The sequence below is a fragment of the Coloeus monedula genome, assembly GCF_965178545.1.
Source record: "Coloeus monedula genome assembly, chromosome: 12".
Classification (NCBI taxonomy): domain Eukaryota; kingdom Metazoa; phylum Chordata; class Aves; order Passeriformes; family Corvidae; genus Coloeus; species Coloeus monedula.
Genome location: NC_138792.1, coordinates 10,408,123 through 10,426,301, shown reverse-complemented (window position 1 = coordinate 10,426,301; position 18,179 = coordinate 10,408,123). Strand labels below are relative to the sequence as shown.

The 18,179-nt window shown below is 41.8% G+C and overlaps 1 protein-coding gene across 4 annotated transcripts in view; it reads left to right on the top strand.

The window, feature by feature from the left end:
• The window catches only part of STAG2 (STAG2 cohesin complex component), a 108,467-nt gene that overhangs the window by 71,225 nt on the left and 19,063 nt on the right, over window positions 1-18,179 (top strand). For 2 of the 4 annotated variants that reach the window (XM_082289482.1, XM_082289483.1), the window contains exon 33: window positions 209-286. In XM_082289482.1, the coding sequence (XP_082145608.1) occupies window positions 209-286 (78 nt within the window). Of the gene's footprint in view, window positions 1-208; window positions 287-852; window positions 1,285-2,866; window positions 5,273-18,179 lie in introns of those variants that run through there. The other 2 variants (XM_082289484.1, XM_082289485.1) reach the window with 2 other exon arrangements.

Genomic DNA, 18,179 nt, shown 5'->3' with positions numbered 1-18,179 from the left:
TAAAGGGCTGTGCTGTTGTCTGTATACAAGAGCCATCTGCTCCAACTGCCATACAAAAAGCAAGAACACTTCCTCTAATAACTAATAATAACGTTTATCTCTTGTGAATTCTTACCCCTTGAGAGTTCAGCTTCACTGACTACAGTGTAAAACCTCTGCTCTTCTGGTGAAATTACACTTAACCTGTTTGTTTGTTTGCTTTCTAAAGCCACCATCAAAGAACAGGAGAGAAAGAACGGAACTAAAACCAGATTTCTTTGACCCCGCTTCAATCATGGATGAATCGGTAGGTTAACTTACGTAAGGGGAAAGTAATGTACATCAGTCTTAAGGTTTCCATACTCTCTTACTTCAGATTTTAAATGGAAAGAATGCAATCTTCAGGTTGTCATTATTAGCTTATTTTGACAGACTGGTACAGTCAGAGAAGTATTTTATGCTGTAATTCAGCTCCATACATTCTAGGGTAGTCAGTGTTCCTTGCAAGTTCATAGGATTTTTGTTCTTAATATTTATATATACCTATGTAAAAATTAAAAGCCTATGATTCTGAGCAGAAAATACATCTGGTGTGGAAAAGACCCTCGCAGAGACTGGTAGCAAAGAGCATTAGAAAAATAAAGAAATGTGCATACACAGTATTAAAGGCAAGTTTCCTGTTGTGCTGAGCTTAGTTCAGTGACTCTGGTGTCATTACCAAATGTCAGCATTGGATGGTTTGCATTTTGTGGTTATTTTTTTTCTTTAATTGGCATATTTACTTTTGTGCATAAGTAAGGTAATGGAGAAAATAAGATATAATACAGATATCTGTTTATAGAGATGAGAGGTATTTTTTCTTTCCATATGAAGTTTTAGGTCCAAAACATCCGAAGTCTGTAGTTTCTGCTTGCAGTTGCCCTTTTATCCGACTTGATAAATCTGCAGTCTCTATTCTCTTTTAAAAATCTGCATGAGGGATTCCTTCTGTCTTGAACCACTTGTAAAGTATGCAGCCATTTTTGACCTTGTGTAGCTGGTACAAAATTACACTGGAAATAACAAGCTGCAGCAAGCCAGCAGAGGACAGTACAACAAGGCTTCCTGGGAATCTTGGACAGCTTGGTGGAATTTGGAAGATGGTTATGGTTTTTTTTACAGTATTATTGCAGCGTGAACCTGTTGTTGTTTATGGGAGAAAGAAGTCCTAAATACTGTTTTAAATGCAAATCCATATATTTTGTACCAGTAGGGCTTTGCTTTAGTAATAATGAATCAGTTAGGTTGTGCGTCTGGCTGTCGTGTGTTCTGTTCCTGAAGTAACACCAAGAAAGTATCTTACCTGTTCTCTGACATTCTGTTTTACAATAGTTCTTCCCCTCCTCTTCTCGATTTTTCCTGGACTGATCTGTGAAATACCAGTCACTTTTTAGTCTGACAATGCTGAAACCTTGGCCTTCTCCAGGTTGCATTTAATTGATTTGCTCCCCTTTTAGCTTTCCAGCTCTAACACTAGTTGAGGACCGCTCTAACAGGTTGAGGTTCCCTCCCCGGCCCTGCTGTGCCGCGGGCGCAGTGCGCGGGAGCGGCCGCGCGGGGGCAGCCGCCGGCAGCGGAGCGCAGCGCGGGGAGCGCCGGGGTGGGGCCGGGCGGGAGCGGGGCTGCGCAACAGCCGCTCCTTTACATAACCCCCCCGACGGGAGACAGGCCGCCAGATAACACGGGCACACGTGAAATCGGAGCTGAATCTAACAGCCAGTGTTCAGTGTAAAAAAAAATAATTCATAAATGCAAAAAAAATCATCTCAGAATAAAGTTTATTTGCTTTATTCATATAATTTATTTCAGGGATCCCTTATTCTTGGAGTTGTTGCACTTGTTTTTAGTAGGTGTAGACATAATAAAGCTGTTTAATTTATTCAGATGCACATGGTTTATGATCAGACTTCTAGTCTGTCTTTTAATTTTTTGGTGTGCCCACTTGTTACTGGCACCAGAGGCAGTTCTGTCTGTGTGCTGCATTGTAGGAGGCACCCAAAGTGAATTTAATTGAAAGAACAGTAAAAATTGGTTTGTGAACAGATGAATATGAACAGCAGTGTTAAGGTTCAGGAAAACTTAGTCTGTTTTGGCTCTTGCTGACTTTATAAAGTCCTGTTAGAGCTAGGGCACTCACAAAATCTGGATCTTCTGGGTGTTTTTGGCACATCAGTGGTCATACCTACTTCCATTGGCATAGAAAGCTATATATCCTGTTCTCACATGGGAAGTGGAAAATGATTCTTTGTTTCAGGAAAACTTTTTCTTTCCCTAGTCACCCAATCTCCTGAAGTACAGTTGCTTGATTTTACCTGATGACTGTTTGATTTTTCACTGTCTTCCTGACAGAGTGGATACATTTCCTAGGAAATGTTAAGTTTGTGTCCTGGTTGGCTGATGTGGGATGGCCTGTGGTTTCTGTGATCACAGATGCAGCAGCAGCCGGTGTCTGAAGTGTTTTGTCCCAGGTTTAGTTGCTGGAAATAACACACTTGATTTCAGATTGAGGCCAATAGAATGTCATTGTCAAAGAACTCTGAGTTAGGCACCTAACTAAAAATTCTTTTGCAATTATTGCCTAAAATAATTAAAACACAGACTTTATCACATCCCTACTGGATCTAATTAATTTCAAGTGTGAGAAAAATATTTCTAATGAATGAGGAGCCCTTTTCATATTATTATCTAAATCAGAAGTATGGTTAATCTGGTTTGGAAGAAAAATAAACTTAATAATGCCTTAACATATCTTGAAGTGTCTTAATCTTAAATCATATACTAATTGCTTTGTTATTTGTTAAATGTGTAGTAGACTACAAATTGACACCATTTCTAACTTTTTTTTTAGGTTCTTGGGGTGTCAATGTTTTAATACCAGAGCAGCAAATAAATCAGTGGTGAAGTCATTTTCTAAGTGGAAGAGGAAGTTTTTCAATACAAAATTGTGGTAGATACAGTGAAATTCTGAACAGATTTTTCTCTAAGGAGAATGACATGCTTTCAAGATCAAGTGCATTGAAGGGGCAGTTTTGTTTGCCTGAAAGAAAAAAGAAATGTAAAGGACAAGTAAACAATTTGAGGATAAGCTACACTTTTTGTTGGGAAAAAAAAATCAATATTTTATTTATGTGCTATCAGTTTATTTCTGGATCATAAGAAGTATTCCCTCTGAGTTTTGTTCTTAACAGTCTGAGAGGTGTTTGGTACAGATTTGAGCCCCTCTCTATACATTTGCTGGCTATACTAAATAATCATGAGCTCTGCTGGATTGCTGTTCACATCCACGAACTGAAATAGTAGATGGATTGGTTTTCTTACAGTGATAGAACGAACCAGAAGAGTTGTCAGTATTTTCAATCAAATGCAAACTTCAGCAACAGAAGGTTTGTATTAATTAATCATGGAAAAAAATACATAAAGCAGAATTTTAACAGCTTTTTAATCTAAAACACACTTTTTATTCCAAAAGCTTCATGTTAGCCTTCTCAGAAAGGTCCATAAGCTATAAGCTACCAGAACGTAACAGATTTCACTCTTGCTTGCCCATTACCAACCCTGAAAGTTTGCTTGTCCTTTAAGAAAAATGTAATGTTGTGAAATTCCTTCCAGTAGTGCCACTGTATTTTGTCTCCAAATAAAAGAAGCTTATTGTAGTATGTTTGCAGAAAAATTCTAAACAAAAATTATACAGCTTATTAGAGTGTGGGAATAGGGATCTAAATTTTAAATAAAATTATATATATATATAAATTGGTGCTGATTTTATAATTGCGCAGTTTGTTTAGTTTTTTCTTACTTTTAAATTCCAACTTAAAATTATGAGGTTTCAGAAATATATTGAAAGTTTAACAATGTTTAAAAATAGAAGAGCATGAGAATTCATGCTTTAAAAATGATTTTTAAATTTGTATTTTATATTGTTTTATCTATCTGTCTTTGCAAGCAGTCTTCAGGTTAAAGATACTTCTAACAGGTTACAGTACATTTCCTCTATATGTAAATTAGATTGGATGATAGAAATTCATAAACAACCCATAATATTCTTTGAAAGCTAAGCTTTAAACTTCATTTTGTGTCCATTCACAAATAAATTAAATTTGGTCTAAAACAGAAAGTGGATCTATGCCATTTTGACATTGACTCATTTTGCAAGGCTTAGGCAGCTAGACATCATTTTAAAGGAAATATTAACTTATATTACATATGTATATTTTTTGTCAGTTGTCTCTCAGTTCTTGAGGTATATTATTTTAATCATTCCATGCCTTAATACGCTTGCAATACAAGAATCTCCCCAAATGGGTGAATACAAAAAGGCTTCCTGTTTTTAGACTCAGAAATTAAACATTCGGCTGTGGTAGCCAAAAACCATAGATTATCTAAAGGATCATGATAAAATATAATTATTTTACTAAGTCATGGGGTAACAACAAACTCAAAACTAGATCTGCCTAACTCATTTTACATAAATAAATACTCTCATGTCTAAAAGTACTGCCTATATTGTTTTCCACACCACTGCATTTAATAGAACTGCTGAGAGGACTGTATATATGATTTTAAACTTAAGTTGATTTTTCTTACTCTTGAAGGAGTGTTTCTTTGTGAAAGCAGTTCTTACAGCTTTGTTTTCAACCAGCTAAAAATGTTTTATATATTTACCTTAACCTGTTGTCCTCCACATTCTATTGTCCTAATTGTACTGTTTTCTGATTTGTATTTATGTCTTGAGACAGTAACTTTTTGAATAAAAATAAACCTACAGTATGTTGTATGTTTGATCTTTTTAAATTGGGGTTATGGGAGGACAGTGAAGAAAGGGGTATGAGTAATGCAAATGTTATGTTTATAGAAATCAAAATCTTTTTCCATGTCTTTTAAGTGTTTGTCTCAGAGTTGGGATAATGTATGAAAAACTGCACTGTTTTATATTTGTAATAAATTGTACAAGTTTTTAAAATGTGAATAAAGCACTAATTGGGTAATAATTTAAAGCAGAAAAGTTAATGCAATCATGATTGTTTTAAATATGCTTTAATTTGAGATAAAATTGTTAAAAGAATTAGTGTAAATACAGAGTGAGCTTTTGAAGAAGTTAGTACCTGCAAATAAAATTTTTAAAATTTGTATAGAACTTTTACATGCCAAGAAAGCAGTGGTTAATTATTTTTGTGTTAATGTTTTTTAAAGGTGTATTAATAGCCTTTCTGTTGGTTTCTTTTTCCTAATAACTATTATCTGATTTTACTCAGAATGCTTTTGATTCAGACATTGGAGATGCTGTACATAGTCCAATGGAAATACCATTAAATGTGTATACTACTTTCCATTCCTTAAATTTATCATACACCTGGTAAACATTCTGAGATTAATTGGCCAGAGAGCAAGGGAATGAGGGGAAAACCCTAAACATGGCTTCCCCTCCCATTCCCCTTTCCTCAGCTACTGAGAGCCTCTAGCTGGGGATTGAAAATTCCTTTCTGGTACAAGACTTTTTAAAGCAGTAATTTTAAAATCTTAGCGAGATAACACTTTTAATCCTTGCTAATGTAACTTAAGAAGTTTTGGGTTGGTTTTTATTTTAGTTATTATTATTGCAAATGTTCATTATTCCTGTCTCTAAATCCTGCTGTAAGTTCAATAGTATCTTGTGGAAAATTGTTTTAGTAGGTTTTAAGTTTATAACGGAAGAAAAATACCTTCACTATACAATGTAAAGTCTGTTCTAGTTATACCATTTTGGTACAAAGCCTGTAAATGGAAGAAATCGGAGTTTTGAAGAGAGATATGATAAAAATATAGAAAAAGCCAAACTATTCAGAGAAAGTAAAGCCTGTCGTCTGGTTTGCCAGAGAGGCCATAGGGAAGGTATTGACACAGAATGAATTTCAAAGGAATAGTCTCCACATATTCTGTAAAAAGTATTTCTTGATATTAAACAACCAAAGAGAATACGTAAGACATTAGTGATGGCTGTTGTTTGTTTTTTTTCTCATTTGGTTGGTGTGATGTTGATTCCTGTAGCATGTTAGGGCTCGCAAATCCCCATCTTGTATCTCAGTACAACTAGAAAACCGCCTCTTTAAAATCTGATCCTCCATTTTCCCCATAGTTTACACATACGCTTGTCCTAGTGTGGGATTTCAGGACAGCAATACAATTAACTTCCTACCCATACTGGATTTTTTGAACTGCTTTGATTCACAACAATGCTTTGCTGCTTTTTAACCCATAGATACTTTTTTTTTTAAATAGTCTGATGAATATCAAGGACTTGTTCATTCTTTGAAACGTGTCAAAATTGTCAATTTGTGCTTCAGAATTCTTTTGATAAAACACAAATTGGTTCTTTAAAAATATTTTCATTCCTACTTAACTGCTTTAATTTAATATTCTTCGATCAATTTGTGATACTGAAATGTAATTTATGCCATTGCCTCATTTTTCATAATCCTATGTAATTTCTTGTACTGAGGTTGTTTAATTTCATATATATTTGTTGGCATCCAAAAGGGAGCATAGTTTTGATGGAGGCGGATGATGACGTACTCAGAAAACAAGGTAATGTAGGACAATACTGTTTTATAATACTTCTGTTTTAAAAGTAATAGTTCCAGGTGAATGGTCCCTCTCATTTTCCTCACCTGTCCTTCTCTCCTGTATCCTTTCATGTTGCTGTGCTTTCTTGAATCTATTTCTTTGATTGTCTTAATTTTTACATTTTTTAAAGTTTTTACCAGCTAGATGTCATTATAGCTGTTTGAAATGGTGCCTTCCAGCTAGACAGTCAGTTGCTGCTTTTTGTTGTGATTTTTTGCAGCTACTGCCAGGTTTTATGGATGTAAATCATAGTGGCAGTACAGTGGTAAGAAGCTATAGCTGTGCCCAGAAAAATGATCCAAAGCATGTTAAAGTGATTGGATGGATAGCTGACAGAAAACATCCCTGTCCTTCAGAGAATATGTACAGTTCTTTAATGTCATCGTGCTTCCCCAACCTGATTGTGTAATTTCTGCTGAGCTTGTCTCAGCAGTTTTTTGATAGGAAAATAAGAGGAAAAGACATCATGTTTTGTGTATATTAACTGTTTTTGGTGAAGAAAAAGCTGCAGTTACCAGTTTTAAAAATGAAATTTGTGTTCAGCTGATAACAGCTTGAATTCTGCACTTTAGAAAAGCTATTTAAAAGAACCTAATGAAATAAAATATAAAAGTAATAAAACCTCTGGAGACCTAGAGCATCTCAAATTAGGAAGGAGGTGTGAAGTTGGTAGTGACTTTGTGAAAGCATTCAAGTAACACAAGGTTTGGGAAAATGGATTAATGAGTTTGAAGACAGTTTCTTGTTTGTTGAGGTGGGTAGTGGCAGGTGAGAGATCAGTGCACACAGCAGCAGCTTGTTCCTGATCTGGTGGGCTGTGGGTACACCTAGAATGATGTCTCAGAAATTTAGCAGGGATGGTGTCCTTGTGCTCATCTAGCCCTTCTCTAGACTGCTCATTCAGTACATTTGCCCTTAAGCTTTTCTCCCTAAATCCCCTGTACCATCTGTAGGGCCCCGGCTGTGGGACATAGTGTGAGCACTGTGCTGCAGTTCCCTCAGCTTGTAGGAGGGCTGGGTTGGCTCAGGGCTTCAGCTCTGCTCTGATCCCGAGCTGCCCAGCACTGGGGTTTCCATGCTGGAGGGCTGCAGCCTCAATATCCTGGCCAGCAGCTCCACATGACACCTATTTGCCACCCCACATGGCCATCAGGGAAGCCTTGCAATTGGCTGCTGCTTTGTGAAAAGCAGTTAAACCACAGTTCTTGAGCGACATATGCACCCATTTCTTATTATTTTAACACACTCTTTTCACAGGCTTAAATTCTGTTTTCTTCTTTCAAACTGCTGCACTCCATCAAAAGCAAAAAAGCAAACCACATCCACTTGTTTTTCATATCATGCACAAAAGCACTTAAAGATGTGGCATATCTTATATTTAGCCTGCTCTTTGTATTGTTCATCTTAAAACACTGAGCTGTCTTTTACACAACTGTTCTTGTGTATCAACTGACAAAACCTGTCTTTCCATTATTTCTGTTGCCAGTTTATAATCTTTTGAATCTTGAAAAGCAGAGTTCTTGGGGGGGTGTTTTTTTAAACTGAAGTCTTCCATTACAGACAAGAATCAAAGTACTCTGTGATACCTAGTGTGGATTAGGGCAGTGGCATTGTCAGTGAAAACAGTATCTTGTCAGTTCCATCCTGTTTGAGGGACCGATGGTGTTACAGTTTAAGGGCTTACTCTGTAAATGCTTGTAACTGGAGAAATCTATGCATTTGCACTATTGGTCATTTTCCTTGTTAGGGACCTTTTTATTCTTGCTCATATCAATAGATTTTATGTGGTGAAAGCAGCTTATTGAAGTGCTGTGAAGTAAAAGAAGCAGATGTTATATTTAAGGATACTTTCATTACAAATTCTTTTATTTATTTTTTAAATCTTGCAACGCTTAATCTTCTGCTTCAGACTGACAATTTTAACTGCATAGTTCACTAGCTCACTTGGGGCGGATTTGTAGGTCTGACAGAAAGAAAGGGTGTCCTGTAAAGCAGAGAGACTGCCAAGGATGCATTTTCAGCTGCTAGTGTTGCCTTTTCCTGGGATTTGTATCGAGTTAACCAAAGAGAAATAAGCTGTTTGTGTTTTTTCTGGCACACTACTGATTTGTCTCAGATTGTGACAAAGCTGCAGATTGACAGTTTAGAAGCATTGTCTCTTCACATGCTGTTTCTGTAGTTAACAGTGTTCAATTTAGGTCACTTGACCCATTAGTAAAGTTCAAATACATGTCTTTTAGTTTTTTCTTAATCTCTACTCACAAGGAAAGTCAAATTTCTTTTCTTTTTGAATTTGATTTGCTGTTTAGCTCTCATTTATTTACCAGAAATGAATTGTGTGGAGTGGTCCATGAAGCCAAACCACAGCACTCAGTGATGTGTAATCAAAACTGTGGTAACTTGGCAGGGTGAGTCGTGTGGGTGGGTAACGACTGGTGTTGTACCAAACACCAACATTCACACAGATGACAGCTCCGGGTCTTGTGTACACCGGCGTAACTCGCATCTGGAGAGCAAAGATGCTCTGACCAGTCACCACCTTGGGCCCTGGCTGACAGCTTGGCCACTGTGTGGTTCCTCCTCAGGCTCTGCTTCCTGCATGGTATCAGACATGTGGGGTGCCCATCTTCTCTGAAACGGCAGTTAATTATTATTAATTATCATTCCTATTATCACCAAGCTGTCAGCAGCCGTACCAGTCCTGTAGCCCTGGGTCAGCCACCTTCTGACTCCCCCAAATTCATTTAAAATTGCTTAGCGTGGTCAGCCTGAGCCAGGAAATGCTGTCAAGTCTCACCTGCCTGCAGAGTGAGATAATTAATTTTTTTCAGGAAAATGTTAGACGAACTTGATTTTGGGTCAAGGCTTTCAAGGCAATGTGTTCTAGGAATAAAAGTACAGATCTGATGCCTCAGCATAAAGTACACCCCTGATCCCTCTAGGACTTGGTGGGGAAGAGGAGTGGGGACCCTCCCTCACCTGTGTACATTGAGTGGGATGATTGTTTTCTGAATTTCAAAACAATGGTTCTTGTGATGAGGGACTTTTCCCATATGATTTTAAGGTAAAGGAAGGTGCATGTTACAGGAATTTGGACTGAATGAGCCTTGTTTCAGCTCAGATACACATCATTAAATATACTGATGTTCATGGCACAGCTGATTATAAAGAACTCTGCTTCCAAAGGATGAAGATTACACAAAGTAAAGCTCAAGTTAGCAGTACAGGCAGCTCAAATCAGTATATTTTAGAAGTGATACCTTGCAGTTTTTGCAAAGTCAAAGAATTAATTCTGTTTTCACTCTAGTACCATGGCACTTAGGGGAGAGAGTTTCTTGGCTTTGTATGAGAGTCAGCTCTGGGTAGATAATTTGTGGTAATTTACTCATTGAATTTGGCCTCTTTGATTTGTTCAAACATTGGATTTTTTTTTTCCATTATATCTATTTCTGTTGTTACTATCCCTGGTGGAGATTCAGGTATTTTTTTCTGTTACTCTTCCAAAATACAGGGAGTTTTTCTAGTTATCTTTGGTCTCTATTGTATTTTTTAAAATATATCTCATTTTTGGACAACTGAGGCTTTTTAATGCTGTTTCAGTATAGTTCTTGACACCTAACAGATTACCAGGTGAAGATAACCTTCATATTGGCAGACAACTTGAGGCTTTTATGACAGCTCCTAGTCTCCAACCAGGAGAAGAAATTGCGACCATATTGAGGAAAAGTTGCAAATAATTTTTAATGACATCCAAAATGTTGTAAAAGCAGCAAAATGTTTGTTACTATATCTGAACCAGATATAATTTTTAGTGAGGTTGTAGCGTCATAGGATGGGATAGGGGTTCTGTGCATGTCCCAGTGGAGCACCTGTGCCACAATTCCTGTCTCCATCACTTGCCCCAGCCAGGAGGAGTCTGACCCCCAGTGCTGGGGACTGCCCTGTGTCCAACTGGCACAGCCTGGTCCCTGCTTTCTCCCAGCCTTGTTGGGGCTGGATTTGACCTGATGTCCTGACGGGAATGTTGCTGTCCTGCCTGGTTCACAGCTGTCTTTCCCCTGGGATAAGGTCTCCTGCGGGGCTGGGGATTTTTGCCCCCTCTCTCTTTTTATTCCTCTATCACTTTGTTCCTGCAGATCTTCACAAACTAAATCTCTACAAGAACGTACAAATAAGCAGAACAGTTCTTGTCACTTTGTGGTAACAAAAAAATTAATCCTTTTTTGAGAGCAGAGAGACCACAGCAGGGTGAAGATAAAATTGGTTAACGAGACTCTTTTATAGAGAAGAATAATAGTGATGAAGAGAACAACCTTCTTCAAGGATACTTCCAGGGGTTTTGTGGTGAGAGCAGGGCTGAGGGTCGATTCTCCACTGTGTTTTGTGAACTGTGTCTGGGAACTTCATCTCTCCCGTGTCATTGGGGCTCCAGGAGCTGTCGCAGGACACTGGCAAGGGGTGTGGGTGCACAGGTCTGGTCCCTGGAGCCTCTTTGCAGTTGGAAGTGCTGAATGCTGTTCCTGTGCTCTGCAGAGGGTGGGGTTTTACCTCTGTCTTACTGAACAAAATGAAGTACTTCTGGAGTCAGCAGGAATTAATTTATCAAAATGGGCTGAGTTCTCTATCTTACAAAAATATTAATATGGAAGGAAAATATTAAATTACAGGATAGAAATGAAGGACCTAACAGAGTAGAAAGATAAACCAGGAGATGTTTGCCTGCTTTTAGTGGCTGAGAAATTTGAGAGCAGATTGTACTTTTCAGTAGTGTCAGGATGTGCTTTACAGATGCTCTGGTTTAGATGTGTAATGGAAAATAGGTTTTAAGTGCTGGAGGGTTGCTGTGGTGAGGACAGCTGTACCTCCCACTGGAGAGGGGCCAGGTGAGTGATGCTGGGCTCCCTGGAGAAGGCTTCAACATTTTTCACTTGCCAGAAATTTGGGGAAAAGAGAATACTTTTTGTTCAGGCTTAAGTGCAGCGTAGATGTAGCTAAATTTATTCTAACACCCGAAATAGCCCAGGAGTGGATGTTGTGGTGCTTTACGCTGTACACATACTCTTTATCTTCCTGTGTGGGTCCTGCAGTAGCCTGAGAGACGCCTATGCTTGCACAGCTGAAGTGACCCCTGCAACAGCAGGGTTGTCTCCCTGGTGTTCCAGGGATACATGGCCACTAGAAGGGCTCCCTTAAGAGACTCAAATTACAGTATAAATCCCATATCTCACTGTGATGTCTCCGAGGAACTGTCTGGGCTTGTTTCAGTTCCATACTTCATTATGGATAAGTGGGGATGAGTACTGTGTAAGCTGGTTGTTCCATTTCTATCACGGGTGCTGCTCCCCATTCCTCCTGTAGGGCCCCTCTCAAGATGATAATTAAAATGGGAGGTCCTCACCATATTGTAGTGGTCCCTAGCTGGGGCTTTGGGAAGATGTTCTCTCTGAATCATCAGAAAAAAATGTGTATCAACATCTTCTGGACTTTTTTCTCTGCTAATATGTCCTACCATGTCCTCTCAGTGGCCCTCCAGCTAAAAAGAAAAATAAAAGTCTGAGCATGTACAGCAGCAATTTGGGATGGAAGTTCCACAGAAGCCAGTCATTCAACTTTACATATTTTCCCCAAATTTTCTTTTTCTTTTAGTCTGTCTTCTGAATGAATTTGTCACAGTGACAAAGTTTTTCAGCCTGGGAAATACTGATTATTTTCTCCCTTTTTGTGGCTGCCTGATCTAGCAGTAGGACAGACATCTGGCAGTGGTGTTTGGGAGCACCCACTCTCACCTTAGCATTTGGAGCCACACACCCTGTGGATGCCAGTAAAGCGTAAAAGCAGTAACACGGGAAACCACAGGGCTACTGCCAGGTAGCTGATGATATGAGATACAGCTATATCATTTCATTAATAACAGTTAACTTCATTAGTTCTTTTCAGCCTTGGGTATGAAATTGGCAGCCTGACCAGAGTGCTGTCCTTGACTTTTTACTGCCTGCCTTAAACATTTCTTCTCAAATTGTTGCAATTTCTTAACTCATTCAACATTTGCACAATTAATTGTCAAATATATTCTTGGCGTAGGAAAAGAAAAAAAACCCACAATTTTTATTTAAAATTTGAGTAGTTTTCAATGAGACTTTGAGTAAGTATTCAGCTCCTGAGCGGATGTCAGGGCTGAGGTAATGCCAACTGCACCAATTAGGACTAATCAGTGTCATTTAAAAAGGAATTTAGGACGTATCAAACTTGATATGCTTTCCATTAAATAGTGAATGTTTCTGTCTCCACCCTCTCTATGGTAGTTGAAATCTCCTTGGCTCTGTAGGTGGATTTGTTTTAAGCCAGACTAAAACTTTGCAGGTTCTTCTTTTCATCAGTGAGGCATTGTTTGAGTGATAAATGCTAGAGGAAATGGGAGCAAAACTCTTTTCTTTCTTGAGAAAATGACCACAAAACCTTGGATGACTTGGTTTTCTTTGCCTCCCTTCTGCACTTCATGTAGCTGGATCCATTTTATTGCATCACTTCAGTGCCACTGTGCAGACCATTATGGCCATGGAGCTGAGCTGGTGGCTCTGTGTTTCCAGGACTCTCACCAAGGAGGAGCTCTGGGCTGGGGAGCTGTGGAGGAGAGGCAACAGTTTACTGAAGGTGGCAGTGGCTCATGAGCTGGGGCAGCATGGGAATGGGTGCCCTCTATCAGTGGAGAAACAGGCCCAGGAGAGCCTTGGCTATGAGCAGGAGAGGATGGCTCTGCAGGGGTGGGAGGGTTTTAAACTGCTCCTTGTTACCCTCCTTGAAACTGTGCAGGACAGTGTCCCCCCCCCTCAGAGGGGCTCATGTTGGAAGTGCTCTGCAGAGGTGAGTTCTCAACACCTCATGACCTCAAATTCTTTGTGTTGAGCAGGGCCGTTCCCCACAGCAGCACAAGTAAGGGTTCTACAGCACACTGAGTGCAGCAGAGATGCAGGGATGAGTGTTTTAACTTCTGTGAGCACTTTCCTTGACTGTCAGTGGGGCCACACATCTTGTGTTTTCCTGTCTCACAGCAGTTTCTGGATGGGAAATGTGGATGTGAACACCAGAGACTTGTGTGGGGAGAGGGTCAGGTACTGGCTCAGCAGGTGCTGTTGGCTGCTCGATTCACTCCACAGTGGAATTTTAGCAAAAACATGATTCTCTCTCACTGCAACTGCTCGACAGAAGACTGAGCTGTGGGGATGGCTGAGGTGTCTGATGTACACACATTTCCAGTGCCAGGTTGGTGTCCAAGCCATTGAACAGTTTTTTCTCAAATCATTACAGTATCTTTCAGTAGTGGTGAAGTCTGTGATTCCCTGCAACGCTGTTGGAGGCCACATGGAGCCTCCCATCTGAATTGTCATTTCCTAATGATTTCCTTCATTCTGTCTCAAAAGACTACCATCTACAACTTTTAAAAGTTCATGTGCAAATTAAAATTAGAATTCCACTTGAAAAGGTTCTGCATACATCTGAATAGCACAGCATCCTGCAGCTGAGCAGAACACAGAAGCTGAAATTCCACAATGTCTGGGCACATCCCTACACAAGCAGCATCAGACAGTGGTACTGAGTGCTCTCCATAGACAGGAGGAGATGCTACAGCCCTCTCACTGCCTTCCCAACTTCTGGGAGCCCACCTAGCTCAGAGGAAGGAATGTGCCAGAGCTGCACAACCTCAGGACAGATGGGCAGGAAATGGCTTGAGGGAAGATGGACAGTACCAATTGGCTTGCTTCATTTAGGAGCCTTTGGACTCCTTTCTGCTGTTTCTCTGCCACATGGCAGAGCTTTGTGTTTGTCTCACATCCATAAATGAGGGTGGGGAGTGTTGCGGGTTGTACAGGGCATCCACCTAAAAACCCAGAGTCATCACAGGGCCAGCTGTGGGCTGGCCTGTGCAGATGCAGTGAGCTGGAGTGTCTCTTTTGTAATTGAATTTGGCAGGGGGCAGACTGAGAGGGGATAAAAGGAGGGATGGGAATCAAATGAGATACAGGTTAGGAAATGGAAAAAAAATACTGTAAGACAGGGGAAAACAGGGTAATTTGTTAATACCAGTCAAGCTGGTTATTTGTTGATTAGGTGGACCCACGCATGTCCTGGGAAAAGAAGCCATTAAGGAAAATGGACCTGCCAGCTAGCGGAGAGATATGTGATTGAGGAAGAAACTGCTGGTGCTGCTCTAAAAACCTGGGCTTTGAAGGAAACGTTAGTGTTGGGTGGAAAATCTGAAGTCACTAAAATGGAAAGGAAGTTGGGAAGCCACAGAAGGCAGAAAGCTCTGCATAAACCTGCTCAGTGATGCCAATCTGGCAGGAGCCCTGCTCAGGTAGGTGAGGCAGGAAAGGCAGCTCCTGCCTGCGCAGAATGGGCCCCTGTGGCAGGACAGCTTCCCCTGGCAGCGGGGCTCTGATGCTCCTCACTGGCAGTCTCTTGCAGCTTTTTGAATGTCTGTCATCACAAAATCCTGTGTGCCTCAGATGAACGAGGGCCCTGTCTCGCTTGTTGTAGGTCTTGGTTCAAACCCCAGTGGGTGAGAGAAAAGCAGCTCCAGGGACTGTGCTGGGCTCTGGCTCCTCTCCAGGCTCCCAGCCGCCAGCTATGTGATCCCACAGATGAATACTCAGCCCTTCTCCATGCAGGAGAGGGGTTTGCTGGTGTTGCAGGATCTATGGGCACAGCCCCTCCCACAAGTGAGCATGGCCAGTTTGATTCCCTGTGTGCACGGAGCCATTTGGAGGAGGTCCCTAGGGAGTCCCTGGGCACTGGGATGGGGTGGTGATTGCAGATGGCCCCAGACCCACAACCAGTTGACTGTGAGCAAGAGCTGAGACCTGGGTGGAAACCAGAGCTTGTGGATTTCCAGTGTGCTGGGCAGCAGTGCCCTCCCTTTAAAGAAGTAAGTGAATGATTTAAAAACTAATTTAGTCCATCACCTCCAGGTTAGGTTTCTCCCAGTTAGGCACAACAGTGTTTTCTGTCCCTGACAGTGTGCAGCTGTACCCCAGGCTGGGCTGTATTCCCTGGGGGCTGCACCTGCTGAGTGAGGGGCCACGAGTGCTGGGCCCAGGGCTGTGTGCCCAGGAAACACTGAGCTGTAGAATTATTTCGGTTGGGAAAGACCTCTAAGACCATGTCATGGTTTGACACTGACCAAATACCAGGCACCCATGACAGCTGCTCACTCACCCTCCCCTGCCACAGCTGGGCAGAGGAGAGGAAAAAAAAATTAACTACAGGTTCATGAGTTGAGATAAGGACTGGGGCAAAACAGGCTTGGCTTAGAGATACAAAGTGAATTTATTACTGACAAAATCAGAGGAGGATAATGAGAAGTAAAATAAGCCCCTAAAAACACCTTTTCTTCCCCCAGCCCCTCCCATCGCAGGGAGACTGGGCATGGGGGTTTGGTCAGTTCATCACCCGAGATCTTCTTCCACTGCTCAGGGAGAGGAGCCCTTCCCCTGCTGCACCGTGGGGTCCCTCCCACAGGAGACAGTTCTCCATGAACTTCTCCAGCATGGGTCCACTCTCATGAGCAGCAGTCCTGCCAAAACTGCTGCAATGTGAATTCCCCCCATGGACACCCAGTCCTCCCAAAACTGCTGCGCCATGGGTCTCTCTTCCACGGGGTGCAGCCCTCCAAGGACAGGCTGCTCCAGCCTGGGAGCAGGGCCCTCTGTCTCCACTGGGTCTTCCACTGGATCACAGCCTCCTCCAGGCATCCACCTGCTCTGGCATGGGCACCTCCCCCACAGGCTGTGAGTGGATCTCTGCATCCCCCAGACCCGTGGGCTGCAGGGGCACAGCGGCTTCACCATGGTCATCACTATGGCCTGCAGAAGAATCTCAGCTCCGGTGCCTGGAGCACCTCCTCCCCTCCCTTCTCCACTGACCTTGGTGTGTCCATGTTGTTTCCCTCACATATTCTCACCTCCTCCTCTTCTCTGGCTAGGAAAGAACTGTGTGTACTTTGTTTTGATTTTCTTCTTAAATATGTTATCACAAGGGCAATACCATCATCTCTCATTGGCACAGTTTTGGCCAGCAGCATGTCCATCTTCAGAGCCATCAGGGATTGGCTCTGCCGGACATGGTGGAAGCCTCTGTGGCCCCCACGCTACCAAAAACCAGGCCTTGCAAAGCCAACACAGAGCATCAAGTCCAACCATTAACACAGCGGTACCTAGGCAACCACTGAGCTATGTCCAAGGGACAAATCTACACGTCTTTTAAATCCCTTCAGGAATGGGACTCCACTACTGCCCTGGGCAGTGCCCTGTTCAGTGCTTGACAACCCTTTAGGCAGAGAAATATTCACAAATACCCAATCTAAACCTCCCCAGGCACAATGGGATTTCATTTCCTTTCATCCTGTCACTTGTTACCTGGCAGAAGAGCCCAACTGCCACCTTGTTACAATCTCCATTCAGGCAGTCCTAGAGAGTGGTAAGATCCCCCTGAGACTACTTTTCCACAGGCTGAGCCCCCCAGCTGCTTCTCTTCAGACTTGTGCTCCAAACCCTTCCCCAACTCCATGGCCCTTCTCTGGATACATTGGGAACACCACTCAGCTGCCTTGCTCCATTTCCCACTTGCCCCATGGGAGGCAGGGAAAAAGATTTAGGTCTGTCCTGAGTAAATGGCTGCAAGGTGGTAGAAGAAAGGCTTCAAGAGGGGTCGGCTCGAGGGTGTTGTCCCCAGGGCACAGTTTTTGGTGGGGGTGGGTAGATCAGTCCCACCAGGTATCATCTGATATTCATATGTTTCCAGGGTGTCTGTCTGTCCATCCCACAGACCTCTGTCCTGCTTTCCATGCTCCGGAGCCTGGGATTGAATACTCCCACCATCTTGGCACAGGGCCCTGCTGGCTGGGGAGGAAGCCCACTGTATTCTGGGCTTGTGACAGAAGTCCGCAAAGGTTTTGTGACCTTTTTTGATGGTTCAGGAAGGGGAAAGAAAAAAAAAAGTGGATTTTCTTTTTAAATGCTTTGTTCTTGCTCTGGGGCTCTGCAGCCTTTCAGGCACCTGAGTAAATGTTTGCTTGGATGAACTGCTCACTCTGCATCTCTGTGGTCAGAGTGAAGTGGTTTGTGTTGGGTCACTAATAAAAAATAGATATTTGCATTTCTGTTACAAATTGTGTTCAAAGCACCAGGCAAGAGCAATGGCACTCAGTGAGTGATTGCTGGGTTTCATTGCTTGGCCTGTGACTCCTGTCTGTCTGCTTCTTTGATGCCAGAGCTCCAAAAAAGCCCCAAACTCACCTGGGGATGGGTTTTTAAACGTGCATCATCTGATTCAAGTACAAAGCAGATGAGCAGTGTTATAAATGTGATCAGTCACTCAGGTGCTTAAGTTAAAGCATTATCTCTTTGAAAATCCAAATACCTGTTAATCTTCAATCAGAGCTGCTGGCTGCTGCATTTTCCCCCAATTTATTTATTTTTAATATCTATCTACTAATATAGCACTCCACTCTTCAATACCAGGGGGAAAAGCTGTGCAGCCTTGCTGGCAAGAATGTCTAGGGAAAG